We start from the raw sequence: 27,812 nt of genomic DNA, 5'->3' as shown, positions 1-27,812 counted from the left end.
ACTGAGATCATTTATAATTCTGAATTCACCAAATGATCAAGAGATAGTCTTTTCATGGCAGAGAGAACAGCAGTACACCTGCTTTGTCTGGCTTCAGCTCCAACAGTGAAAACGAAACTAAAATACACCCTGCAGCAAACAGCCTAAAACAAAAGTAAAAAGCTGAGACAGCCCAGCTCCACCCACACTCTGACATCACTGATAAACACCCATTTCTTAAAGGTACATTTCTTAAACACCCATTTCTTAAAGGTACTCTCACATGACAGAAGAAGGTTTTGAACATATGCTCATTGTTAAGAAATATCTAATATTGTGGTGTGAACAAAGAATTAATTGGATTGTAGCTTAAGCTCGATTTTTGATACGATAATACGATCTTGTCAACCAAACATGCTGCCCACCTTGCCAAGAGGGATATAAAGATCATTGAAAAAAGGTTATTTGATGCTTAGCCTAAGCAGTGTGGTCAACTGCTGGAAGGAATGATCAGCAGGAGGTTGACTGCTTAATATCTTGTAATGTCGTCTTTACTACTGGGGTATTGCTAACAGGCAAATTGCTAATGAGTATATTGTAACTAGCAAATTGTATTGTTCTCTAGTATTCCTACCAAATCTAGTAAAGACATCGCTGTTCAATTTGAGCTTTTGAGTGTTGTCTCATTTCTCATAATTCTTGTGTTCGAACCATCAAGTCAAGGGTAAAAGATCACTGTCAGACCCTTGAAATATGTACCACATACAGTTTGTTGGTCACTGTACAATAAAATAAGTACTATTTCTAAAACAAATCTATACATAATCTATATTATACCTGCTCTGTGAATGTGTAATGTTAGCAGTACAGGGCTGACTGAAGTAGAAACATGTTCCTTTTTCCAATACTTCTCTTGTTTACACAAAAAACACCAGTAAATGTACTCTATTAGTTTAATGAAAACATAGGGTACAATTCTAGATCATCTTTTTCAATAATATATAACATTTGAAGAAACTTAATTTTATTGGAATATATAGATGGCCACGGTGAATAAATTTATATTAATTTCTATATACGGTGAATTGGCCAAGCTTAAGACACATCTTACTCAAAACAACTAGGCTTTCTGGTTATTTGACATAGTAAATGCATAACATGTTTAAATTGAACAGAAATGATTTTGCCGTAATCCACCATTAATTCACAAGGTAGTGTGTGGAGCATTTTAGAACAGATTGCAAATATCCTACTTTATGTCATGAATGCCATTAATTGACATCCATCATGTGATACAAAATATCAGTAAAAATTACAAAAATGTTTAAAAGATTAATTATGAAACTGAAGTTACATTAATGGAATATTGTTCAACTTGCACCATTACACCCAAGACATCTGACAATGGAAAATTAACACTGATTTCTTTGTAACATTATTAGATGTATATTCATATTAGTGGAACAGAATATTAAATGTTAACTAATTACACATTTGAAATGACTGTAGAAGTCAAACTCACGCTTATTGATTTTTAAAATATTGATGGAAATGGTGGATATTAATGTTGAACAAATGGTTACATAATTTGTAAGATCACTAGATTGCAAACTGTAAAATAGTATGATAGTGTGCTGTGGATCCTTTTGTGCTGTCTCTTGCTTCATATTTTTATTTGTGGGCACCCAGAATATCATTGAAAGCATTAAGGAAGAGATGTGCATGGTGTGGCTTGAACACCAAAGCAGGACGGAAACGAATGGACTTTTCTCCACAGCCGCCAAGTACAATACCTAATGGGAGAAAAGTCAAGTAGTCAAACTTCTAGAATAACTAATCTAGATCAATTGTTTATTTGGTCAAGCCTAGTCCATTTAAGTATAGAAAGTACCCCTGAAATCCTTTTGCAAGGCTATTGGGCTGGAGCAAGAGTAGATTGGGATGGAATTTTCACTCCACAGATTCCATTCTGGTTCACTTACCAGGGTTAGGTTACTTACATAAATTGGATAGACACCACTTAATTTACTGCACCTCTGGGTGATATCATGATGCAATATTGGCATTCCAGCTATGATTTGCACAGTGGTTAGCACTGTTGTTTCACAGCACCAGGATCCAAGGTTCGATTCCTGCTTGGGTCACTGTCTGTGCGGAGTCTGCACGTTCTCCCTGTGTCTACGTGGGTTTCCTCCAGGTGCTCCAGTTTCCTCACAAGTCCCGAAAGACGTGCTTGTTGGTGAATTGGACATTCTGAATTCTCCCTCTGTGTACCCGAACAGGCGCCGTAGTGTGGCGACTAGGGGATTTTCACAGTAACTTCATTGCAGTGTTAATGAAAGCCTACCTGTGACAATAATAAAGTAGATTTGGAAGAAGGGCTGCATTTTCTATTGGGTTGCAGCAGGGCAACTTGCCCTTTTTACTTTTAACATCCCTTGAGACTTTAAACAATGCAAGATTATATATATTACAATTGTAACATGATTGCAAAGTATTCCCCTCTGCACGCGTTGTCACATTCCGTTAGTTGACAAGCACATTGTACATTTGTCTCTACTATTGGCCGGAAACTGACAAAGAGAAGGGGATTTGATGTAACACGATTCTGCCCCATCTACAGAAGTTACTCCATTTATTAGGTGGGGTAGAAATGTTTACCTCAATATTGGTTGATTTACAGCTTCAAGTTACATGGCTGGCCTCACTGCGGGCAGCACCGAAAATTACTGGTATTGCATTTTTTTGAACCTCAATCTCAAGGCAAAACCAATTGTGCTCTAATTCTGAAACATGTGAAATTGAATTAATAAAATTTGTCTTGTGTTTGATATTATCCGTCCTACCTTTATTTCTCATTTTCAAGACAAGTTGATTCCTTATTGCTTCATTGGGAGCATCTATAGAGCAGAATGTCCCCTTCCCCCTGGCTTTATTCAGGATGTGTGGATAGAGAACCTGAAAAGGAACACAGTATTTAAATCCATCAACATGCTAGTGTGGCGGCAATAAACAATGGAAGTACATATTTGACAAATGCACTGGCTGATAATTGTGAAAACCTTTTGTGTAAATCGACTGAATATTTTTTAAGCTATGATTTGCTCAAATTAAGGTGCCCTGTACTTGTATCTGATTGTACTTTCCATATTTTGAATCTAACTTTATCTACATGGATATGTACATTGGACCTACTGAGTTCAGCTGAATATGGGAATGGGTAGTTGCCTCTTTCTGTTGCTTTGTTGTCTGCTTCTATTCACAACTGATGTGGCATGGATCAGCACTTGGTATGAGACTATTTTGTTTGTCTATAATCTGCTTTTTTTTCTGCATTGTGCACTTCTGTGCCATAACTGTACTATATTTATATCTCATTCTAAGGTATGCCTAGTGCTGCTCCTGATATTCCTTCCTAAAGTCTGCCTTGAATTAGGTTTACTTGCTTTCCTTGATGGTGATTAAGGACCGAGTGATATGCTAAGCCCAATTTTGGGTTGCTATACCTGTCTTTAGTCTGTTATGGTAGTAGTGTTACACGGCATGATTCAGAGTGTCCTCGTGTGGAGATGAGATCTGGGGGAATTTTCAGTGCTGCTCGGGGGTCAGGGAAAGGGAAGGGCTGCGCCATTGGAAAATGTCACTGACGCTCCCAGCCCTTGACTTAAGCCGTGGAACAGGGGGATTGCACTGCGTCGGCATTCGCAAGGGCACAATGGGCAAGGTCTGCCCAGGAAGGCTGACGGCAATGATTGAGGACACTAAGACCCAAGGGTACATTCAGAGTTTGCTCTGGAGGTTGGTCTCTACATCGTTTTCACATGCGCTTTTTGTTACTCTTTGATCTGTTACCTTATACCCCCCCCAAAAATCAAAATCAACCTACATTCTTCCTGCCTTAATTGACGAGTACAAACTGCTTTAATGAATAATGAATTGAGGTTTGTGATGTAATTGTTGAGATTAGACTTCGGTTCAGACATTTTTGGACTTTGATACCTGAAGTAGGGTTAACATTTACATGAGGTATGTGGAAAAACTTGTTTTTTTTTGTGAAAAATCATGGGTCAATTTAAATTTTACATGCACATGTATGGTATTCTGTCTACCTTGTGTGCTATTGCTCTGAGACAACTGCAAAATGTTGGCCACATGATTATTAAATTTCACATGGTGAAAAAAAATATCAAAAATGTTTGATTTGAGCCTTCTCCCCATTCTCATTTAAAAGTCCAGTATTAACATAACACCTCCCATTTACCCGGTATCCTGTGGCCGCACACTTGGGCATAGAAACTATTTTTGGATTTCCAATAATACCACTCTGAATTACCATGAGAGATATCTGAAATTGCAGCAATCACTTGGTCTCTGTTTTCACAATAATATTTTTAATGACTTGCAGGGCTTTTATCCTGTGCTAGTGTTGCGACATTTCTGACTGAGTCAAATGGAAAGCTGGTGAGTTTACTAAAAATAACATGTCTTCCTGGCAGTCGGTCTTAGTGAATCAGAGGAGTTTTATAATTGATTTGCAGCTAACTTCAGGATCTCGGCAGTAATTGGACTGGTTTTACAGAATATAAAATGGCTATATTTCATATCAACCCAATTGTCATGTGGGGCGCCAGACCCTTCCACAGACAGAAGATACAGAAGTCTGAAGAACGGCACATCCAGGCATAGGGATAGCTTCTTCCCTACAGCTACTAGACTCCTCAATGACTCTCCCTCGGACTAATCTGTTCCCTGTAAGAACACTATTCACGACGTCCTATGCTGCTCTTGAATTTGCTTTGTTTGGCCCCTTGTTCCACACTGTAACCAATCACTGTTTATCATGTACCATTTGTCAATGTACTTTGTCGATTATTCTTTTTTTGTCTACTATGTACATAATGTGTATGTTCCCTTGGCCGCAGAAAAACACTGTTCACTGTACTTCGGTACATGTGACAATAAATCAAATCAAATTTGACACTACATTGTTGTTGCAACAAGCCACTCCACCCCAAATGCAGCAGTTACACCTTTAATTGGATAATTGTAACAACACTTGTTAAATAAATTGCAAAAACATTTCAGGTGACTAACATACATCGCATCTCAATATATTAAGAACTGGATGCAAAAAAAAGGTAGCATGAGTAGGATAACGAACTGTAAAGTAAGGCAATTATTTTACAGTTCCCTGTTCCAGATTTTTAACCACACTAATTATTACCTGTAAATCTTTAAGACCCTGTAATAGGACCTTGCCACTTTCAATGACATTGTCCAAGAGCTTTTCTCTGTTAATAACATTAAGTACTTCAGAAAACATGAGATTTTTTGAAGGGTCTCCTAGCCACGTGTTGAAAATTCTGTAGGGCTGTAACACAAATGCAATGTCCAGAATATAAGATTTTAACAGAAAAAAAAAATACAGTGTGATAAACTATAGTGTTGACTAAAAACAAAAGTACTGATCATCAACTCATTTGTATTATATTCAGAGTTCTATTCAGGAATGTATCTACACCAAAGATCTTTGTGTAAAAATTTCAATAATCTTTTTAAAAAGATAAAGGATGCAGAGAGACGGAACCATTTTCATTACTGTGGCACATTTTGCTTTTCTCTTTTATTCTGGAAGCAGTGAGTAATGCTGGGATATAATCGCACAAATATCAACAGAATTTAAAGAAACTATGGGCAGGGTTTTCTTTGGGGGCTTCGGGACTATCAACATCCGGGTCAAGTGGGAGTCAGAAACCACACGTTGAGGAACAATCACCTGGCAGTAATATTTGCCAATTAATAGTCAAGTCAGGCTTTCTGTGCAACTAATTGTGATTCTTGGAGTGCCAACAAGAGGTTCTCCCCACTGCTGCCTTTACAGGTAAGCGAGAGGGAGCACCGCAAGAAGGATGTGCCGTCTCTCCAACTAATGAAACTGTCCTTAGCAGCTGGGCTGGCACTGTGAAGGGAAGCCTGTGACTGCAACAGGCAGGCGAGGAACACTGGGCCTCCGATCTGGTCCTGAGAAGCCTGTGACAATTGGCCTTAAAAGGCCTTTTCCAAGGTTAGTTGGCCTCTTGTGGGTGGGGACTGCTGCCACCATCCCTACCTCAGCCCGACCACCAAGCATGCCACCTCTGATAGAAAACACCCCGGGTGCAGAATGATACCAGTACACCCCTCACTGGGAGCTAAAAACTTCCCATAAAGTATTCTAATATTCCATTGCATGTGAGAAAATATTCTGGCTAATAAAGTTACCTCCCATTGTTTTGTTGGCAGTGTATAAAGACAAACGTTTCCACCAATCTAGTTTACAGATACAAAACTATGCTTTTATCACAAGCGCTCACCATGTCAGGTCTTAGCTCATCCTTGTAGAAGTAGCCTCCGGATAGCAATTTCTTACTGAAGGTGACAATGTCTGCTGGATCATCCAGGCCCCAGTGTTCGTGAGCCCAAAACTTGCCTGTGCTGCCTCCTCCCGTCTGTACTTCATCACATAGGAACGCACAGCCATGCTGATTGAGCAGTTTCAGGACGGGGTAAGATAGGAGAGGGACAAAAAGCCAAAATTTCACATGTTTGAGGCAATGATAAACACAGTGTGACAAGAGGTAAAGTTAAGCTGATCAGCATGTTACGGAGAATAAGCAATAGGAAACCAAAATAAAAAGTGACAAAGTGAACAAATGCACCATCAGTGAATAGCAAGTCCCATTACAGATACAGAGGTAAGAAAGCCAATATTTTGCTGAACACAAAGACCATTTCTATATTTCTATCATGTGTTGAAACCCGCCCCCCTACACAATTTTTCTGTTGCACAACAAGTATTAGAGGTGGACAATTTGCAACTGTTTAATGAGAGGAGGAAACATAACTTATCATTACACTCACTTTATATTTATGACTAATATTTCAGCAATAGGATATTAGTTTCTGCTTCAAATATGACAAAGCAAAGTTGTGGGTGGGTTGTGAAAGCAATAAACCGAAGCCAGTGGGAGTACTTAGGCAAGTTCATACCTACATTAGGCACTTCATGTGGGATATACATGCCATAACAATGGAGTCATCATAACAAAACAGCATGCTATAGATACACAGGCACACTAACGGGGATCGTCTGTTCCTGTTGTCCAGTATTGGTAACACTGGACACTTGGCATTATTGACACAAATGCCAGTGGTCAAAATTAGCTTTCAGTAATTTCCATATTGGGGTTTTTGACTTTTGAAACATTTACATGGATTTGTGAATGAATTATTTTCGTATTGTGTTTTGAGAACATCAGTTAATTCACAAAGCTTTAGAAAGTTACAACAGACTGCTACTATTATAACAGAGAGGGCACACTGGACCCATTATTAAGACATCCATCTTTATGGATGTCGACATCACTAAACAACTTGTTATCTCATCTGTGATGGTCTGACAAGCGATTATGCCTAGTATGGCAGAGATAAATCTCGTCCTGTGAACCTAGCATGAGGTCTGCTGAAATTATACCATTGGAGCAGGGTAGTTAAGATGGGTCCCTGAGGCAGCACACAGGAAGTGCTAGCCCGCACCTTCCCTTTTCTTAGCACCCGCCCTCCCCTGCATCGCTCAGTCTTTCACAGAGTGCATTTCATGCTGGCTGCTCAGTAATTTGGTCCGGGGACTCATTATCGGGGTGTGCCTTTAAGCCAAAGACTTAAGTTAAACAGCCTACTTTCCAAGACACTGTGTTCCCAGATTTTGTACTTTAGAAATAAGAAGGCAGACTACTTGGCTCCAAATAGATCTTAGGAACCAGCTTTGGAGGGACTTGGTTAACGGTAGAGTTCTTGGCAATGTGGAGGAGCAGAGAGATCTTGGGATCTATGTTCATACATCTTTGAAAGTTGCCACTCAAGTGGATAGAGTTGTGAAGAAGGCCTATGGTGTGCTCGCGTTCATTAACAGAGGGATTGAATTTAAGAGCCGTGAGGTGATGATGCAGCTGTACAAAACTTTGGTAAGGCCACATTTGGAGTACTGTGTACAGTTCTGGTCGCCTCATTTTAGGAAGGATGTGGAAGCTTTGGAAAAGGTGCAAAGAAGATTTACCAGGATGTTGCCTGGAATGGAGAGTAGGTCTTACGAGGAAAGGTTGAGGGTGCTAGGCCTTTTCTCATTAGAACGGAGAAGGATGAGGGGCGACTTGATAGAGGTTTATAAGATGATCAGGGGAATAGATAGAGTAGACAGTCAGAGACTTTTTCCCCGGGTGGAACAAACCATTACAAGGGGACATAAATTTAAGGTGAAAGGTGGAAGATATAGGACGAATATCAGAGGTAGGTTCTTTACACAGAGAGTAGTGGGGGCATGGAATGCACTGCCTGTGGAAGTAGTTGAGTCGGAAACATTAGGGACCTTTAAGCAGCTATTGGATAGGTACATGGATTACGGTAAAATGATATAGTGTAGATTTATTTGTTCTTAAGGGCAGCACGGTAGCATTGTGGATAGCACAATTGCTTCACTGCTCCAGGGTCCCAGGTTCGATTCCAGCTTGGGTCACTGTCTGTGCGGAGTCTGCACGTCCTCCCCGTGTCTGCGTGGGTTTCCTCCAGGTGCTCCGGTTTCCTCCCACAGTCCAAAGATGTGCGGGTTAGGTGAATTGGCCAATGATAAATTGCCCTTAATGTCCAAATTGCCCTTGGTGTTGGGTGGAGGTGTTGAGTTTGGGTAGGGTGCTCTTTCCAAGAGCCGGTGCAGACTCAAAGGGCCGAATGGCCTCCTACTGCACTGTAAATTCAATGATAATCTATGATTAATCTAGGACAAAGGTTCGGCACAACATCGTGGGCCGAAGGGCCTGTTCTGTGCTGTATTTTCTATGTTCTATGTTCTAATTGGTTAACTGGCAACTGGTGGGTTGGCCAGCGGCAGTGTTCTGCCTGACAACAGTCAGTGATTAGTTCCTGTGTGATGCTTTCTGAAAGAGCTTAGTGTAAGTGTTTAGACCTTGGAAGTGAAAGGACCACACTCTCTCTTCTCTCTCTCCCTCTCGTCTCACTGCCCTGCTTGTTGAAGTGAAAGAGCTGCACTATTCTGAAAGCTGAGAGTGCCTGGCACACCCTTTGTTGTGAACCTGAAATATACTGTATCTGCAGAGAAAGTAGACAACCTTGCCAGAGAAAACCATCTCAAGCCTAGAAGAAGGAAGTACCAAAGGGGCATCTTGACAAATACATGAATAGGATGGGAATAGAGCGATACGGAACCCGGAAATGCAGAAGATTTTAGTTTAGACGGGCAGCATGGTCGGTACAGGCTTGGAGGGCCGAAGGGCCTGTTCCTGTGCTGTACTTTTCTTTGTTCTTAAAACAAAAGCCTGAACCTCAGAAAGACTCTGCCTGGAAGTCATCCCAGTGCATCGGGAGTTCTTATCATTTTAGTTTTATTTATTTATTTTCTCTTTCCACCACTCTTTCCCCTCTGTTGTTTGTCTGCGCGTGTGCACATAGAGAGAGGACCGAGTTAGAAAGGGGGAGGGGAAAAAGTAGTAGATAGTCAGTTACATTTTCTGTCCATTTAATTATAATACTGCGCATATAAGGTTACTTGTGTTTTAAAGTTACAAACTTGGTGACTGTAATTTATTGGGCTCAATCAAGGTATTTTTAATAAAATCTAATTTCACCTATGATGCAACTTTGGGTCAAGTGGGGCTGAAACTGAGCATGCACTAGCCCAGGGTGTAGTGACAGAGGTAAAACTTAATTTCCCTTAGGGGTTGTGTGGTAAAAAAAAGTAAAAATACGTGAGTCAGTTCACACAGTCATGGTTTATTCTTTTCACTAATGTTTCTAGGCCAGACCCGGTAGCACAATGGTTAGCACTGTTCCTTCACAGTGCCAGGGACCCGGGTTCAATTCCCGGTTTGGGTCACTGGCGGTGCGGAATCTGCACATTCTCCCCGTGTCTGTGTGGGTTTCCTCACAGATGCATCATTTAATCCATATACACATTTGTTCAACTTCCAGAGTACCCCTTCTGTATTAGCTGGTTTTTTAGGAGGACGGAGAAAAATGTCTCTCTGGAGCTAATGCCCCTGCAAAAAGGCAGCTTTTATATCTATAGATTTGCATTCCCATGCCTTTGTGGCTAATAGAGCCAAGAAGATCTTGAAAATAACCTTTCCTGCTGTAGGTGAATCTACCCTTAAATCCTGATCTTCTAAGTTTTCTTCAAATCCCCTTGCCACAAGCCTGGCCTTTGCCTTATAAGTTCCATCCGGAAGAACCTTTTCCGTGCAAATCCACCTGTGGGATAGAGCTCTTTGTCCCCTATCCGGTACTTCCGTGCAGACCCCAAATTCACTCCAACTATGCAATTCTTGCTGTTTAGCATCTTTGATAATGTTTTCATCTAATTTATTTGAAGCCACCAAACTCTCACGTGCATGTCGGCTTCTACTCCTATTAGTATTCGTAGTCTTACTCATGTTCCGAGACCTTGATAAACTACGTACTCTCTCCTGCCTGGTATCTCGTTCTGTACTGCTACTGCTTGATCTTCCCTTTCTGCTGTGGGATGTCCTTTCAATAGTTCTCGACCTTTCCTGCGGACCTGTTTGCTATCCGATGTACTATCTCAACTGACGCTGCGTTTCTGTGCCCTCCATTTTTGAACTTTGTTTTCCCAATCCATTGTCCTGACTCCTTCCCCTGAATGCTGTACATTCAACCAATGTTTATACTTTCCAGTGGCCTTCCCTGCTCTACTAATAACAATTGCATCCTTCCATTGACTAGACCCTTCAGGCAAATATGTCACTTTTGTACCAACTTTTGGCAGATGCCCTTTCGGGAAAATGGCCTGTTCTAATTCATCAGAAATGTTGTGTTCCTCTACAGAAACCCTGTCTATATCAGTTAACTGGTCCTCATAGTTCTGTAACACATACGTACCAGGTGACTCTGATTCCTCATCATTTCTGTCTGCTCTGTCTAAATTCAAAAATTTGTAATCAGTACCCATTATCCTTGATGAATGTACCCTAACAGTTTGATTACCATGTTGCAAAATAATTGTTTTGCCATCTATGCCTATGATCTTCCCTGGGCCTTTCCATTCCATTCATTAGAATTGTCTCTCTTATAGTATACCATGCCTCCTTGCTGAAAACCGCATCTGATGGCCGTACATTATGTCTTAACACTCTGCAAATTCTTTCAGAGACTTCTGCTTCCAAAAAAGCGTTTCTACTGCGATGAAATGCATTTAAATGTTCAGCAAAACCAGAGCTAATTGTAGTCCCCTCCCAAGCTGGAGGCTGCTCATCCAAAATGGACGGAATTTTAGGATTTCTACCAAACACTAATTGATAAGGACTATAGCCCCGAACCATCTGCAATGAATTCTTTGCATGTACCGCCCATGATAAAGCTGAATTTAGCCTGCAATTTGGTCGATCTGTCAAAATTTTCCGAAGCATGTCATCGATGACAGCATGATTTCTTTCACAGACACCATCACTAAATGGGCTTTCTGCAGCCGTATTCATAACTCTGATATTCACGTTTTCACACATATCCCTAAACTCATCATTAGCAAATTCTCCCCCATTGTCCGTAAGGAATTTTGCCGGTGGACCCATTCCTGTCCCTATCCATTTTTCCACGATTTGATCCAGAATTACTCTCTTTTCTTTACTTCGTACAATCGTTGATTGACTAAATCTGGTTGCTAAATCTACAAAATGCAAAATAAATATATTATTTGCTTTATCCCAGATCTTAAGGTCCATGGCCACAATGTTGTTAAAATCCCTGGCCAAAGGTAGGGATACTATCGGTCGTGCTGGTGTCCTTCTGTACTTCCTACAAACTTCACAGCGGCCACTAACCTGTTCTATCAGTTTAGTATAGTCGTCATCCCTTACCCCTGCATCCTTAAGGAGACGGATGTGCAAATTGCCCATGCAGATTTAATACCACAAGCTTTTTATCAGCTAAAGTCCCATTTTCAATTGCCATTAACATCCTTAACCACTCTACTTGAAATATTATTTGTCAGTAATCGTGTCCCGACTGTGTAAATTGTAAGTCCACCGTCTTTCCAAAAACTGTTGCCTTATCCTGTTCCATATCCAGTTTCATGTGTGCTTTCTTCATCGACGGTCCGCTCAGAAGCAAAGGTATCTCACCTGATACAACGTCCGTGCGAATGAAATGATTCACTCCGGCAATATTGCAAGGGATCACCACTCTTTTCAGCGACTTCAGAGTATTATCATCCCCAAACCTTGAAACTTGTGGAACTTTCAAATTCCTTAACCTTGTTACGATTTTCAGCATTCAAGGAGTCCAGGTGACATTTTAACCAGTCAATTCCACACACAGTAGATGTGCAGCCACTGTCCAATACAGCACAGTTGAAGGATTCTGTAACCAACACCCTCATTACCGGCGTAAAACTGCTTGTCAATAGGACAATGCCTTCTTTCTGGTCACTATCTTTTTCCTCTTCTGACTCTTCCGTGTCATGTGTCGCTTCAAACACTCTATCATAATGAGTTGGACAGTTGAAAGCATAATGGCATTGAGTCACATCAAAAACATCGATTTATCATGCCCCGTGTAATTCTGGGGTTCATCTTCCTATTGTAGGTTCTAACTGGGTTTCTGTCTTCATAATTTCCTTGTCTCGGTCTCCTTCTATAGTCTTGAGCCCTGTTCGTAGCCATACGATTTCGCCATCCTGTTAGTAGTGTATCTTCCATATTCTGCCTTTTTGCAGGCTGACCTATTTGGGTCATCAGAGCCATCGGAATCGAATGTTTCCCCAAAAACTTTTGTCAAGCTTTTGTCATCTGTTCGAATAAGGTATCCTTATCAGTAAACTGAACTCCTGTCAAAACCAGGATCCTAGTCATGTTGCTCACTCTAGCACAGTCAAGTAATTTAAAGGCCAACACAGACTGTGGAAATTCCAGGTTGTGTTTCTGCAGCTTTTTATATAGTCTGCCAAATTCCATTATATAGTCTTCCATGGAGATATCCTCCATTTTCCGGAACTTATCAAAATCCGACCATGCTTCATACGCACTTAACAAGTCATCTTTCTTATAAATCTTATCCATATAATGTAATAAAGTCTCCAGACCTTCTTCTGAGTCCTATTCCAATTCCAGCTCAGAGAGCACTTTGTTTCAGGTTTTACTGCCATATGGTAGAGAAAGAGCCAATGCCATACCTTGTTTTCTCTTTCCCAAAACAGTTACCTTAGTCCACATAACTACTGCGCTTCTCCATTGGTCATACGATTCCCTTTCAGAAAATAAGGGAGGATAGTCATATCCAGCCATCTTTATCCTTGGTTCAGCCATATATCCCTTTTTTTTTTCTCACTCACTCCTTGGTTTGATCTGGAAAAGTTGTATCTTTCAACCCTTCACATTTACACAGCAACCATCCTCTGCTACCAATTGTTAGACGTTTTAGTTGCTGTGATATGAAGAGTCTAAAGTTCTGTTCCTTTTTCACAAACACACATTTCATTCCAACAGCCTTTGCACAAAACTCTAACTATACATCACCTGACAGAGGCCACCTGAAGCCCCTTTACATATCAGTGCCAATTAATGGATACTTAACATAAATGAGACAACTAATTGCAATGTCTCTTAACCCATTACTTAACACGACCCGCTTAGCCATCCTCGGCTATGTGGTCCAGAACGGAGTTCTGGGGCCCGATCCCGACTGCATGCGCCCCCTCATGGAGCTCCCCCTCCCCCACTGCCCCAAGTCCTTCAAATGCTGCCTGGGGTTCTTTTTGTACTACACTCAGTGGGTCCCAAACTATGTGGACAAAGCCCGCCCACTCATACAGTCAACCCATTTTCCCTTGATGGCCGAGGCACAACAGGCCTTCGCCCGTATCAGAGCTGATATCGCCAAGGCCGGGATGCACCCAGTAGACGAGACACTGCCCTTTCAAGTAGAGAGCGACGTCTAGCCACCACCCTCAATCAGGCAGGCAGACCTGTGGCATTCTTGTCCCGCACTCTTCATGCCTCAGAAATTCGGCAGTGATCCGGCGAAAAAGAGGCCCAAGCTATCGTTGAAGCTGTGTGGCATTGGAGGCATTACCTGGCTGGCAGGAGATTCACGCTCCTCACTGACCAACGGTTGGCAGCCTTCATGTTCAATACACAGAGTGGGGCAAGATCAAAAACAATAAAAATCTTGAGGTGGGGGATCGAGCTCTCCACCTATAATTACGAGATTTTGTATCACCCCGGCAAACTCAACGAGCCCCCAGACACCCTATCCCGAGGTACATGTGCCAGCGCACAAGTAGTCCGACTCCGGTCCCTGCACGACAGCCTTTGTCACCCGGGAGTCACACGGTTGTACCATTTTGTCAAGGCTCGCAATCTGCCTTACTCCGTCAAGGAAGTACGGACAATCACCAGGGACTGCCAGGTCTGTGCGGAGTGCAAGCTGCACTTCTACCGGCCGGACCGTGCGTGCCTGGTGAAGGCCTCCCGCCCCTTTGAACGCCTCAGCGTGGATTTCAAAGCGCCCCTCCCCTCCACCGACCGAAACACGTATATTCTCAGTGTGGCCGATGAGTACTCCAGATTCCCCTTCGCCATCCCATGCCCCGCCATGACGTCTGCCACCGTCATCAAAGCCCTAAACACTATCTTCGCTCTGTTCGGTTTCCCAGCCTACATCCACAGTGACAGGGGATCCTCATTCATGAACGATGAACTGCGTCAGTTCCTGCTCAGCAGGGGTACTGCCTCCAGCAGGACGACCATCTATAACCCCCAGGGAAACGGACAGGTAGAGAGGGAGAACGGGACGGTATGGAGGGCCGTCCAACTGGCCCTACAGTCCAGGAACCTCCCAGCCTCTCGCTGGCAGGAGGTCCTCCCTGATGCACTTCACTCCATTTGGTGACTGCTGTGCACCGATACTAACAACACACCCCATGAACGTCTTTTTGCCTTCCCCAGGAAGTCCACATCCGCGGTGTCGCTGCCGACTTGGCTCGCAGCTCCAGGACCAGTGCTGCTCCGTAGGCACGTCCGACTCCACAAGGACGACCCGTTGATGGAGAGGGTGCAATTGCTCCATGCAAACCCCCAGTATGCCTACTTGGCGTACCCGACGGCCATCAGGATCCTGTCTCCCTTAGGGACCTGGCACCAGCAGGTTCCACACAAGCACACCCCTCTGGCCCAGCGCCACCCTCCCCTCCCCCGGCGCTCCCAGCATTAACCCCACCAGGACCATCCGTCCTTCCCCTGCCCACGCCCGAGGATGAAGAGGATTTTGGCACGCTCCCGGAGTCACCGAACATCAGGCCAGCATCGACATCGCCGCCACCACTACGTCCCTCCCAGCGGAACATCAAGGCACCGGACCGATTAAACCTCTAACTGGTCCACCGGACTACAAAAGACATTTTTTTTTCTGCTCAAATACTGTAAATATAAATTCATTGCTGTATATAGTTCTCCACCACCCCTGCCGGACTCAATTTTAACAGGGGGTGAATGTGGTAAACCACTGTTACACCTTTATTAGGTGAGTAAGGTAGGACCGGTACTACAGGTTCGCCAGTAATTCCTGCCTTCTGGCTCCGCCCAGTGGGCGGAGTATAAATATGCGTGTCCTCCATTCAGCAGCCATTTTGCCAGCTGCTGTGGAAGGCCACACATCTTAGAGCAATAAAGCCTCAGTTGTACCCAACTCAAGTCTTTGTGCAATTGATCGTGCATCAAGCAGAAAATATTTAAAACTTCCGTTTGCAACATTGTACAGGGCATTGTCTGTTGGGGGAGTCAGCATGGCTTTGAAACTTCCAGTCCCCACGCTTCAAAAGAGAAAAGGAGTTTTGAAAATGAATTGAAAATTCTTCCAGTGTCAATGACAAAGCGACAAAATTGTGACAGAGTTGAAAAAGAAACTTGAACAAACATGAGTATCAGTTATCAGTGCTGGGGGAAAGAGTGCCACAAGGTCTATTGCACCTTACACCTCATGGAGGTGCAAAAAAGTCCAGTCTTGTGACATTTTGGATGCCTCAAAGACCCCATTTGAATACTCTACCAATGTTATTTATGAACGCGAAATGTTTAGTGCCGGAGCTCAGGAAGAGGGGTGATCTGTACGTGACTGCACTGAGACATCTCGCTGAATCTTGTGAGTTCAGGCAACTGAAGGATGATCTCATCAGAGATAGGATTGTCTTAGGAACAAGTTTGCGGAGAGAAGAGAAACCCACTCTCGTGAAAGCTAATAAAATATTTACAAGCACTGACCTTGTTAATCATCAGCTGGAGAGTATCGATGGGAGAACTGATGAAGCTTTGCACTATACAGAGGCAGTCCATGCCCGCTGAGCACAAAACAATGGTGAAAAGGAAGTAATATTTACAGCAGGGCCAGCAGGAAGATCAAGGCCTGAGTATTAGACATAATTATTGTGGCCAAAACCACACAAAAGAAAAGGAAGCCTATCCGGTGTGGGGGAAATAGTATTCTTTCTTTTTTTTTTAGTCCATCAATCATGAGTAACTTTATTTATAATAAACAAAAATTACTTGATAACACTATACTGAACTGCTTTCTATTGTCATTGGTAAACAATAGATAGTTTCTTATACTTTTTACAATATTATTGCTTTTGAAAGTTTAAAAAAATCTTTTTATTGGCTTTTCTCATATTTATAAACAGTTGTTACTTATATACATTACATTTTTCTTGCCCGCGCTAATTTGCTTTATTTTACAGAGAGGTTTGTTTTGCCCTTCATTTGACTAACTATGTACATTTTGCTGCCCTATGGATCGGTCTATGATATCCCCCTCCCCCCCCCCCCCCCCCTCCCCCCACTGGTTTCAGCATCCTTCCTCTTCTCTTGTGGTTTCTCCATTTTTCTCCCCCCCACCCACCCCCGGTTGCCCAGTCCTTTGCTTCTTCATTTTTTTCCCCCTGGCTTACTGCTTTGCTGGCCTTGAGCAGATTTTGGAACAGGCCGACGAACTGCCCCCAAGTATCCAGGAAGCCTTCCTCTGACCTTCGGATGGCATACTTCTCCAGGTGGAGAAATTCCGAGAGGTCAGCGAGCCAGTCTGCAGCTGTGGGTGGTGCTGCCGATTGCCAGCCAAGCAGGATTCTCCGGCGTGCGATTAGGGAAGCGAAAGCAAGGGCGTTAGCCCTTCCCCATGTGTAGTTCTGGCTACTTCGATAGCCCGAAGATTGTCACTGCCGGGCATGGCTTCACCCTCACCCCCACAACCTTGGACATTGCCTCGGAGAAGGCTGTCCAGAACCCAGCAAGCTTGGGGCAAGCCCAGAACATGTGGGTGTGGTTGGCCGGGCCCCTCTGGCACCGCTCACATTTGCCCTCCACCTCTAGGAAGAACCTGCTCATTCAGGTTCTAGTCAGGTGCGCTCTGTGCACCACTTTGAGCTGCATTAGGCTTAGCCTTGCGCAGGAGGTGGAGTTCGCCCTGCTCAGTGCTTCGCTCCAGAGTCCCCATCCTACCTCTGTCCCCATTTTGTCCTCCCATTTTTGTCTGGTCCCGTCTAGTGGTGTTCGGGCTTTGTCCAGTAACTGTCCGTATATTTTCCCACATAGCCCCCCCTTCTCGCTGCTTGTGCCTATCACATCCTCTAGTAGTGTGCTTTCTGGGGCCCCGGGGTACCCTACTGTCTCTTTGCGGAGGAAGTGCTTTATTTGCAGGTGTCTCAATTCCTGTCCTCTTGATAGTTTCCACTTCCTCGTCAGTTCGTCCAGTGTCACCAGTTTGCGCCCTAGGTAGAAGTCCCCGACCGTCTGTGTGCCCCTGTCCCACCTCCATCTTTTGAAGGTGGTATCTTGCATGGCTGGGGGGAATCTGTGGTTGCCGCAGATGAGGGCCAAAAGGGACATTTTGGTTATCCCGAAGCGCTGTCTCAACTGGGTCCACGTTCTCAGCCTGGATGCTACCACTGGGGTCGTTGTGTACCTTGTTGAGGAGGATGGGAGTGCTGCTGTGGCCAGGGCCCGGAGAGTTGTTCCTTTACAGGATGCCTCCTCCATTTGTACCCAATCTGTGTCGGGTTCTTGTACCCATCTCCCTCACTTTGTCTGCCGTTGTTGCCCAGTGGTAGTATTGTAGGTTGGGTAGAGCCAGGCCCCCTCTGACTTTCCCTCTTTGCAGTGTCGGTTTGGGAATTCTCGGGTTCTTGCCCCCCCACACAAATGCCATGATCAGCCTGTCTATATTTTGGAAAAAGGCCTCGGGGATGAAGATCGGGATGGATCTAAACAGGGAGAGGAGCCTTGGCAGTACGTTCATCTTGATCGTCTGCACTCTTCCCGCGAGGGAGAGTGGGAATGAGCCCCACCTTTGAAGGTCTTTTGTTACTGTCTCCACCAGGCTGGTCAGGCTCCACTTGTGGATTTGTGCCCAGTCTCTTGCTATTTGGATCCCCAGGTAGCGGAATCTGTTCTGGGCCGTTTTGAACGGGAGCCCCTTCAGCTCTGTCCCTCGCCCTTTTGGGTTCACTGTGAATGTCTCGCTTTTGCCCAGGTTACGTTTGTAGCCCGAGAAGGTTCCAAACTCTTTCAGTATTTGCAGTATTGCCTTCAGTCCCTCCTGTGGCTTCGAGACATAGAGGAGCAGGTCAGCTGTATAGAGTGAGACTCATTGCTCTCCATATCCTCTCCGGATTCCCTTCCAACTTTTTGAGTCCCGCAGGGCTATCACCAGGGGTTCGATCGCTAGTGCGAACAAGAGTGGGGACAGGGGCCAGCCCTGATTATTTCCTCTCTGTAGCTGGAAGCATTCAGAGCTGGTGGTGTTAGTTCGGACACTCGCTTTGGGAGCGTGTACAGGAGCCTCACCCAGGCGGTGAAGCCCGCTCCTAGCCCAAACCGTCCCAGTACCTCGAGGAGGTAGCTCCATTCGACTGTCAAAGGTCTTTTCTGCGTCCAGGGAGACGATCACCTCTGGTGTTCTGGGGGGGGGGGGGGGGGGTCATTATCACATTCAGCAGCCGCCTGATGTTTGCTGTGAGCTGCCTACCCTTGACAAAGCCCGCTTGGTCCTCTGCAACCACCTCTGGTATGCAGCCCTCCAGCCTTTTGGCCAGGAACTTTGCGAGTATTTTCGCATCCACGTTCAGCAGTGAAATGGGTCTGTATGATTCATATTCCGTCAGGTCTTTATCTTTTTAGGTATTAGTGAGATTGTGGCCTGCACTAGCGTTGGGGGCAGGGTGCCCCCTGCCAGTGAGTCCATGAACATGTCCCTTAGGTGTGGGGCCAGGACTGGTGCGAATGTTTTGTAGAAGTCCGCCGGGAACCCATTAGGTCCCGGTGCCTTCCCCGCCTGCATGGAGCTGATGCTCTCCATGATTTCTCCCAGGTCTATTGGTGTTCCAGCCCCCCCTGCCTGTCTTCTTCCACCAGTGGCAGTTCCAGTCTGTCTCGGAACTGTTTCATTCCCGCATCCCCGTCGGGGGGCTCGGAGGTGTAGTCTCTGGTAGAAGGTCTCGAATGCCCGATTGACCTCCTTTGGCTTGTTCCCAGTCTGCCTTTGCTATCCTTAACCTGTGCTATTTCCCTCGTGGCTGCCTGCTTTCTCAGCTGGTGAGCCAATAGGCGGCCACCCTTCTCTCCGTGTTCGTAGAAGGTTCCCTCATTGAGGTACATGAGCCTCATTGTACCGGGTCTCTGCTTCGATCTCCGGCCTCCGTACATGTCATTAGCCAGGTCATCAGCGGGTACCCCTTATCCTCCAAGAATTAGCCATCCATCCTGGGGTGGTCCTCGAAGAGGCCGGGGATGACTAACTGCTCTGGGATGTAGCAGTTGTGGACACTCCCTGGGAAGCGTGCACACATGTGCATGATCTTCATGTGGTGGTCGCACACTAGCTGTATATTCAGGGAGTGAAACTCCTTTATGTTAACATATGGCACTCCCAAATGGCCTGTTGAACGCAGGGCAACATGTGTGCCATCCACTACCTCTTGGACCTGGGGCAGAGATGGTGGAGAAACCTGCATCCTGGGCATCTTTTTGGGCCAGGTCCATGTCAAAGTTAATGTAGTTTTCCGCCCAGGGCATCCGTGACCTGTCGGATGCATCTGTGGGCTGTGGCCTACGAGATGCCACACAGGTCCCCCTCGAGCCCTGGAAAGATCCTGAGGCGTAAAAATGCAGGGCTGCGGTGACCTTAAAGGCACCGAGAGTGGGTGTCCTCCTCCTCCGTGTGGTACCAGGTCCGCGAGGACCATCTCCTTGTTGAGGCGGAGCCTCCTGCGTCATGCGCTGTCCGTCTTCTGTTTGAATAACCAGCGACGCCTGTACCCCCTGGGCAATCTCTTTCTCAATCACTCCTCGGTTTCAAATAACAGAAAGATTTGCTTTTGTAACACACTTTCATGACCCCAGGACATCCTAAAGTGTTTACAGACAGTAAAGTGCTTCTGAAGTGTAGTCACTGTTGTCATGTAGGATCCTCACGTAATTTTGACCCTGATTCTCCTTGGTGGCCCTGCCCACTCAGTTAGTCCACATGCTGTAAGGTATCTCATTCAAACAAGTTCACGGCCAATGAAATGTCCAGGCTCAGACCAATGCTTATTATGACCTGATATCTCTAAACAACTCAGAGCCTGTTTTCAGTCATAACTAATCAGACACAGCTTTGTAATTACTACATCCTCTGAGACATAGGACATTATTACTTGTGTACTTAATGAGGAACTGTGCCTTCCAAATGAACATTTGATTGTTAAAACTGTCTGCGGGGGAGACCAGCAGGATATCATAATGTTAATGAGACTAACTTGCAGGTGGCAACGCTTCTAACAAGAGGATGCCAGGGTCAGGAAACATGTGGAGAAGAGAGCCGTGAATGCAATTCTTCCTGAAATTAGGATCAGGCCAAGGAAAATTAAAAGCTGTCCAAACTTACTTTTGTGAACTTCAATTGCAGAATAAACCTGCACCACCTTATCTGCATTTTGCAGGGATTAAAATCCACAAAACAGGGTATGAGTTCAGTGCACAGCTTGTCACAGAACAAAATACTAACTATCAAATTATTACATATGGGACTTAAAACTTAATGAAAGTTCCTCCCGGGTGCAGGAATCTCCATGGATCCACCGCCCCCATCTGTTCCATGAAGGCCCCGAGCTCCCTAGCCATGCCAGACGTTTTCCCCGTTCTGGGGTTTGATCGGTCGGTCAGTGGGTCCAGCATGCAGTTAAAGTCGCCCCCCCATCATCAGTCGGTGTGTGTCAAGGTCAGGGATTTCCGCCATGGTCTTCTTTATGAATTCTGAGTTGTCCCAGTTGGGAACATACACATTTACCAGTACGACAGGTGCCCCTTCCAGGACATCGCTGACTATGACGTACCTTCCCCCTGGGCCCGTAACTGTCTTGGTTCCCGTAAACCTCGTTCTTTTGCAAATTAATATTGCTACCACCCTAGCCCTTGTCCTGTAGCATGAGTGGTACGTCTGTCCCACCCAGCCCTTCCTTACCAGCAGTCAGTCCTTCTCCCTCAGGTGCGTCTCTTGTAGGTAGATTATGTCTGCTTTTAGGCTTCTTAGGTGGGCGAACACTCTGGATCTTTTCACTGGGCCGTTGAGTCCCCTTACATTCCAGGTAACAATCCTGGTGGGGGTTTCTGACCCCCCCCCCCGGTCCTGTGGGATCACCCATACGTACCTGGTGGACGTGCCCCTGCACTCCGGGGTTTCTCTGTACTGGAGGACCATCCAAAATGGCCAGGGTCACCGCTCTCAGGGTCGGGCCCCAGCGCTCAGGGGTTTCCCTTTGCCCAGGACACACCCAATGTGGCCACCAGCTGTGTGTACGCCACACGGGTGTGCCCCTGCGCTCTGTGGTCTCCGTCCGCCCTGATGTACTCTCGAGTGGCTGTTTGCGGCGCCCTCTTGGTTCCTAGCCCTGCTCCATGCCTGCCGAGACCTATGTCTGTACTGCTTCACTATCTCACCCTTCTCTTTGCTTCTCTTTTGTTCTGCGTTCTCCCCCAGACTCCTCTCCCCCCTCCCTAGCACCTGTCCCTTTGTTTCCCCCCCGTGTTCTCCACCCCCTCCCGTCCTTGTGCCAGATGCTCCCCCTCCCCTGAGAGGGGTGCCACAGCCCTCCTTCCTTCCTGCCCTCCCGTGCTGGCCCTCCTCGCTAGTACGGTGGCCCTCCTCCCAGTATTTAACCAGTTCTGGCCCTGTTTAACCTTTCTCCTACTGGCCCTTGTCTCGCCCTCCTGTTTGCTTTCCTCACCCTCAGTTCCCTCGCTCCACTCCCCCCCCACATTGCATTGAGGGAAGAGACAAGCTCTGAGACAAGGCATAACACTCATGTGCACAATTCATGAGTCCGTTGTCCTTGTTTGCGGTCTGTCCTCCGCTCTTTGTTCTGGTTTCCCCTTCCTTTTCCGTCCCCATGTCTTTCATTGCGGTTGCGTGTACTCCTCCTCCAGCTTGTTCGTTCTAACGAACTCATCAGCCGCCGCTAGGGTGTTAAAATGCAGCTCATTCCATTCAAATGTTACCCAGAGTTTGGACGGGAATAACATCCCAAATTTTACCTTGCTTTGTACAGTGCTGATTTTGCCTTGTTGAATTCAGCCCTTTTTTTGGCCAGGTCCGCCCCAATGTCCGGATACACCCTTATAGTCTTCCCTTCCCATGTGCTCTGTTTTGTTTTCCGGGCCCACTTTAGGATTCTCTCCCGGTCTTGGAACCAGTGCAGCTTCGCAATAATTGCTCTGGGCTGGTCCCCGGCTTTGGGCTTGGGTCAGAGCAACCTGTGCGCCCTGTCTATCAACGGTGGGTTTGGGAATATCTCCTTTCCAACTAGCTTGCCCATCATTTGGGTGATGTAGCCTGTTGCGTCTCTGCCCTCTATCCCCTCTGGCAGACCCACTATTTTAATGTTCTGTCGTCTGGACCTATTTTCCTGGTCCTCCACTTTCCCTCTTAGGCTCCCCTGGGCCGTTACTAACCTTTTGACCTCGGCTTCTAGGGTTATCACCCTGTCGCTCTGGTCCGAGGCAGCCCTCTCCAACTCCAGAATCATTTTTTTCTGCGCCTTCACTTCCCTTTCCAGGCCTTCGATGGTCTGCTGCATTTTGTACGTCGTTTCCCACATCATTGCTTGGAGCTCCGACCAGTGCGCCTCCTTTATGCTGGTCGCTGCGTCCTGCTCACGTTCCTCTGCTTGGTCCGCCATCGTTTTCCCTTTCAGGCTTGCGTGTACCAATCTTCTCGTCTTGTGGGGCCGCCTGCCTGCGTGTCCACCACTCATGCACCTTACCCTCGCTGCTGCTGCTTGTCTCGCTGTCCCTTCACCTTGGTGTTTTTCTTTCCTCCAGCCATCTGACTGTCTCTCTTTCTTTTCCCGCTGCTGTTCCATCCCCTGGGGTTGCTCTCACTACCCCCCCACTCCCCTGCTCTCACTGGGTCTGCCTCCGGCTTCGAGTTTCCTTTTTTTTTGTTGGGGGGGGGAGTTTGTTGTTGGTTACCTTCCTCCCTTCCTTCCTTTCTCTCTTTCCTTGTCTCTTTATTTATTTATTTTCCCCCCTTCTTCTCTTTTATTCTTCCCTTCCTTCTCACTGGGTCAGGAGGATTTGGAAGAGATGTTTCCTGGTGCGGACCGGAGTCCCTCTTTGTCTCGCCGCTCACCATGTGGTCGCTGCCGGTCCGTTGCGGGAGGAGGGTCTCTCTCTCTCTCTTCTGCTCGTTGGCCCTGCTTGTTCCGCTCCCGAGCACTTGAATCTCTGGCTTCGCGGGCTGCCGCTTCTCTTCTGCCACCCACGTCCGCTGTGCAGGGTGGGGGGGGGCTCAGTCGGGCAGGCCCGCAGGCTTGTGGGGGGGGGGGGGGGGGGGGGGGGTGGCTCGGTCGGGCAGGATGGCGCTCTTGGGCGCTAGTTCTGTTCGGGGACGAAACTCTCCTCGGCCGCTTCTGAGCCTCCGGCTCCAGTTCCTCCCGCACCTTTAAAAAATATTCTCCGGCTCCTCTCCCACGGGCCTCAGCTTACCGTCGGTCCGGTCCTTTGTGGCTTTTTTTCTTTCTTCCTGTTCGTACCTTCAGGGGAGCGTTGCGTGGGTTCTTTCGTTTTTTTTAAAAAACAAGAATAAAAATACCCCCGGGACTAAACAAACTAAACAAAAAAAAAAAGACCCTGAAAGTTTAGTCCTTTCACGTGAACTGCCCCATTCACGTCTTCCCCCTTCAGAGCTCTACCGGAACTCATCGGGGCAATAGTATTCTAACTCCAAGAAGTCGGATCACTCTGCACGCAAGTGTTTTTGTGGAAGAAGATAAGGAAGTCTAGATTGATAGTTGCTAGAGGGTGCCGGATAACGATTCTGATGAATCACTCTACACCCTAGAACAGGTTACCACCATGAAGTCTCAAGGTCAAAAATGGTTTGAGACGATTGGAAAGATCACTGCAGAAGAGGAGCATCACATTAATATGTTGAGAGTGTGCACTGATCCAAAGGACCTCAATAAAGCTTTGACAAGATCTTAACAATCATTGAACAACCTTTACCACAACTTGCTGAGGCAAAGATTTTTATCACCCGATGCACGAAAGGATGAATACTGGCATGTGAAGTAGAATGAAAGCAGCAGTTTTCTGACTTTATCATGGATGTCATTTAGAAGGTGCAGATGACTGTGCATGCTGTTTGGCATATTGGCAAACAGCATGAGATAGTCGGTGATTTTCGAAGAGTGGCAATGATCGTGGTGAACCTGCTAGTTTGTGGAGACACGATAGAAGAAGCTATGGTGGACTGTTATGGGCCAGGGTTTAGAAAACTCCAAAGTATATCATGGAGTTCACCTGACCGACAACTGTTTATTGAATTTGGTTACGATGAGCACAAGGGCCTGCCTTTCAGGTGTTATTCAACAGAGGTCTTAGGTGCTTTTAATCAAAAAACAAGCTTCAGCCCAAGAATTTAGTTAACATTTTTATAAACACACACAGTAAGCATTTTTATCAACTACAAACATAAATACCCCACACAGCTACAGTAATCTATGTATAAACCTTAATAAATTCCCCCTTAAACTGTTCCAATTAAATAACAAGATCCCACAAACCAAAATCCCCTTTTCAATGGTGTGGCCCAGCACACAGCACTCAAGACCTGGTATTGATATTCTTGTTTCTTTTCCAAAACAGTTGGTTTGAATTCCTTCCAGAAAGCAATTATCTCTTTTCAAGTTATCAAGCAGTCTGGAAACAGCTTTTAAAATTAAGATAGAGAGACACATCTTTTCAACTTGTGCAGTATAAAACCAGGTCAAACTCAAAGTGAAAGTAAAACTCAGAGCCACAGCCAGCTCCCAACTCAAAAACAAAAGTAAAAACTTTACCACAACTTGCTAAGGCAAAGATTTTTATCACCCGATGCACGAAAGGAGCCACAGCCCAGCTCCACCCACGCAATGACATTACTGAAGCCATGTGATAAGAAAAGAACATTTCTTAAAAGGGACACTCCCATGACAGGACCATGATCAGAGTCTTGTGAGACTGCTAGAGAGAGCTCGCTAGCTGAACCTGAAGCTGAACAACAAAAACCTGCAACTGAAGATGACTGAAGTCAACTGCATGGGCCATGTACAGACAGTGAAAGGACTTTGCTCTGATCCTGATGAAGTATGAACTGTAGCAGAGATGCAGCAACCATCAGATGTTTGTAGGCTTTGTGAACTACCTAGCCAAGTTCTTGCCCACCTTGTCACCAAGCGAGTGAACCTCCACCCACGCTCACTACAAAGGGTGTTCAGTGGTATTGGGGCACAGAACAAGAAGCAGCTTTCATTTGAATCGGCCAACTAGTAGTGACGACAACCCCGTCTCTGAGATACTATGATGTCAATGACAGTCACTCTGCACTGTGATGCCAGTGAAACAGGACGTGGAGCAATCCTCATGCAGCAAGGACGACTAGTTGTATTTGTGACAAGAGTGTCCCTCCCTGCAAGCTGAATGATGATTCGCACAAAATGAGAAAAAGTGCCTGGCTCTTGTCTTTGTTTGTGAGTGTTTCAATCAGTACCTGTTTGGGAATAGAAAAGTGATGGTAGAGTCTGATCACAAGCCACTTCAAAGCTCTTTTCTCAAGCCGCTTCTATCTGCTCTGAAGCAGGCGGAAAATATGTTACTTCATTTGCAGGCATCATGCGGGTGTGGGGTACAAGCAAGGCAAGCAGATGTACATCGCTGATATTCTGTTGAGAGTCGCACTCCCTTTGAAGAAAGTTGATGATCCAGGTGCAGAGTGTGAAATCTTCCAGATTTAATAAGAAGCAACAACGCAACATACTCTGAAAATCATCAACCCAGAAGAGAGATTGAATCTAACAAACCAGGATCTTGCTGAGATCAAACAAACTACACAATGAGTTGCAAGTCTCCAAGTGTTGCAGCAGCTGTTGATGACAGGATGGCTGGAAACCATCAAGGGCAAACCTATTTGTATAAGACAGTATTGGGTATGCAGAGATGAAGCAATTATCCAAGTTGACATCTTGTACAAAAGAACCACATTTCCTCTTTCATCTGTTGTACACTCTACCCAATATTCAATTCCATTGACTTCAAAAGAGCTGAATGGCAGGCATGACTTAATAATCAGTCAGTGCGATTTCACCTGGTTTTCACATCTCTCCTCAAATAATGAGAAAAACATAATAAACCTTGCACTCTATCCCTTTTGCGAGCTGACTGATACTGGTTTTTATTCGTACCTTTCTAGAGAATATTCAAGTGCAAAATAATGAATTTCTGTATATTAGCTTCCACCTCAGGGCCTAAATCAGGGCTCACTGCTTCTTCTGCTAAAAAAAAAAACTGAGTGCTTACATGTCCTTTTTTTTAAAAAAACCTTTACTTCTCCTGTGGTTCGACAGTTCCATGACAGCAGATATTCAAGTCTGGCATTTTGGGAATACAGGATGTCAAGAAATGTGGAGCTAGGATAAGCAGAGTTGATCTAGAAGTTTCGCATTAACTTATTGAATGGCAGAGCAGACGCAATGGGCCATATGGACTATACGTGCCCCTATTTACTACCTTCTTAAAAGGAGTGATGATGCCCGAGGCTGTGGAAGCCAGAATATAAATTCAAGTTTTTCTTTTCTTTGTTTGAAAAGCTGGACTTTTAGCAATTCATTTAAATAAAACCGATAGTTTCAAACACCATCAGCTTTCCTCAGCTTTTTTGGAAGAAAAACAGCGAGAAACCTTAAAGATTAGCCCTGAGCAATAATCCAAATCCACCAAGCAAAGAATTTTCATCAATTGCAGATTCAGGTTCTGAGGGTCCTGCACTTGGGAAGGGTATTGGGCTGCAGTGTGAATGTGTGATGCTGGGTGAAATTTGGGAGCCGGTTCTACAGGATCTCTTTTTTTCAAAGTATAAAAGTTTCCGATTGAGCTAAGGGTGCGCCAGAACGCATCAATCAGCTCCATTTCTGTTTTACAGGAAGAGGATGGCAGGTACCTTTTTGGCAACGTTCCGCAGTTTCTTGAAAAAGTCGTCTGATGCATGGTTGTCTCCACCCTCGGACTGGATTGGCTCAATGATAATTGCAGCCACATTTCTTCCCTTCTTTCTGAACTTTACTATCAAGTCTTCCACCTGAGAGTGGGTAAGAGTACAAATTTATTTCAACAAAAATCACTCTTGCAAAACATACATTCTTGATTCGGTGATGATCCACACGTTGAGTAACACAGTTGATGAAATTACTTTCACTTCCCTGTATACAGTAT

The 27,812-nt window shown here is 45.3% G+C and overlaps 1 protein-coding gene across 2 annotated transcripts in view; it reads right to left on the bottom strand.

Moving 5' to 3' along the window:
* Positions 1 to 914: 914 nt before the first annotated feature.
* The window catches only part of abat (4-aminobutyrate aminotransferase), a 244,185-nt gene continuing 217,287 nt past the window's right edge, over positions 915 to 27,812 (bottom strand). The window contains exons 12-16 of one of the 2 annotated variants that reach the window (XM_072481277.1): positions 27,541 to 27,678; positions 6,333 to 6,500; positions 5,204 to 5,350; positions 2,826 to 2,937; positions 915 to 1,772 (exon numbers count right to left, since the gene is read on the bottom strand). In XM_072481277.1, the coding sequence (XP_072337378.1) occupies positions 1,651 to 1,772; positions 2,826 to 2,937; positions 5,204 to 5,350; positions 6,333 to 6,500; positions 27,541 to 27,678 (687 nt within the window). In that variant the 3' untranslated portion in view covers positions 915 to 1,650. Of the gene's footprint in view, positions 2,327 to 2,825; positions 2,938 to 5,203; positions 5,351 to 6,332; positions 6,501 to 27,540; positions 27,679 to 27,812 lie in introns of both variants that reach the window. The other variant, XM_072481278.1, reaches the window with a different exon arrangement.

The sequence above is a fragment of the Scyliorhinus torazame genome, chromosome 17 (genome assembly GCF_047496885.1).
Source record: "Scyliorhinus torazame isolate Kashiwa2021f chromosome 17, sScyTor2.1, whole genome shotgun sequence".
In the NCBI taxonomy this organism is placed as follows: Eukaryota; Metazoa; Chordata; class Chondrichthyes; order Carcharhiniformes; family Scyliorhinidae; genus Scyliorhinus; species Scyliorhinus torazame.
The sequence above is the reverse complement of the archived record's forward strand: the minus strand, read 5'-3'. Positions and strand labels throughout refer to the sequence as shown.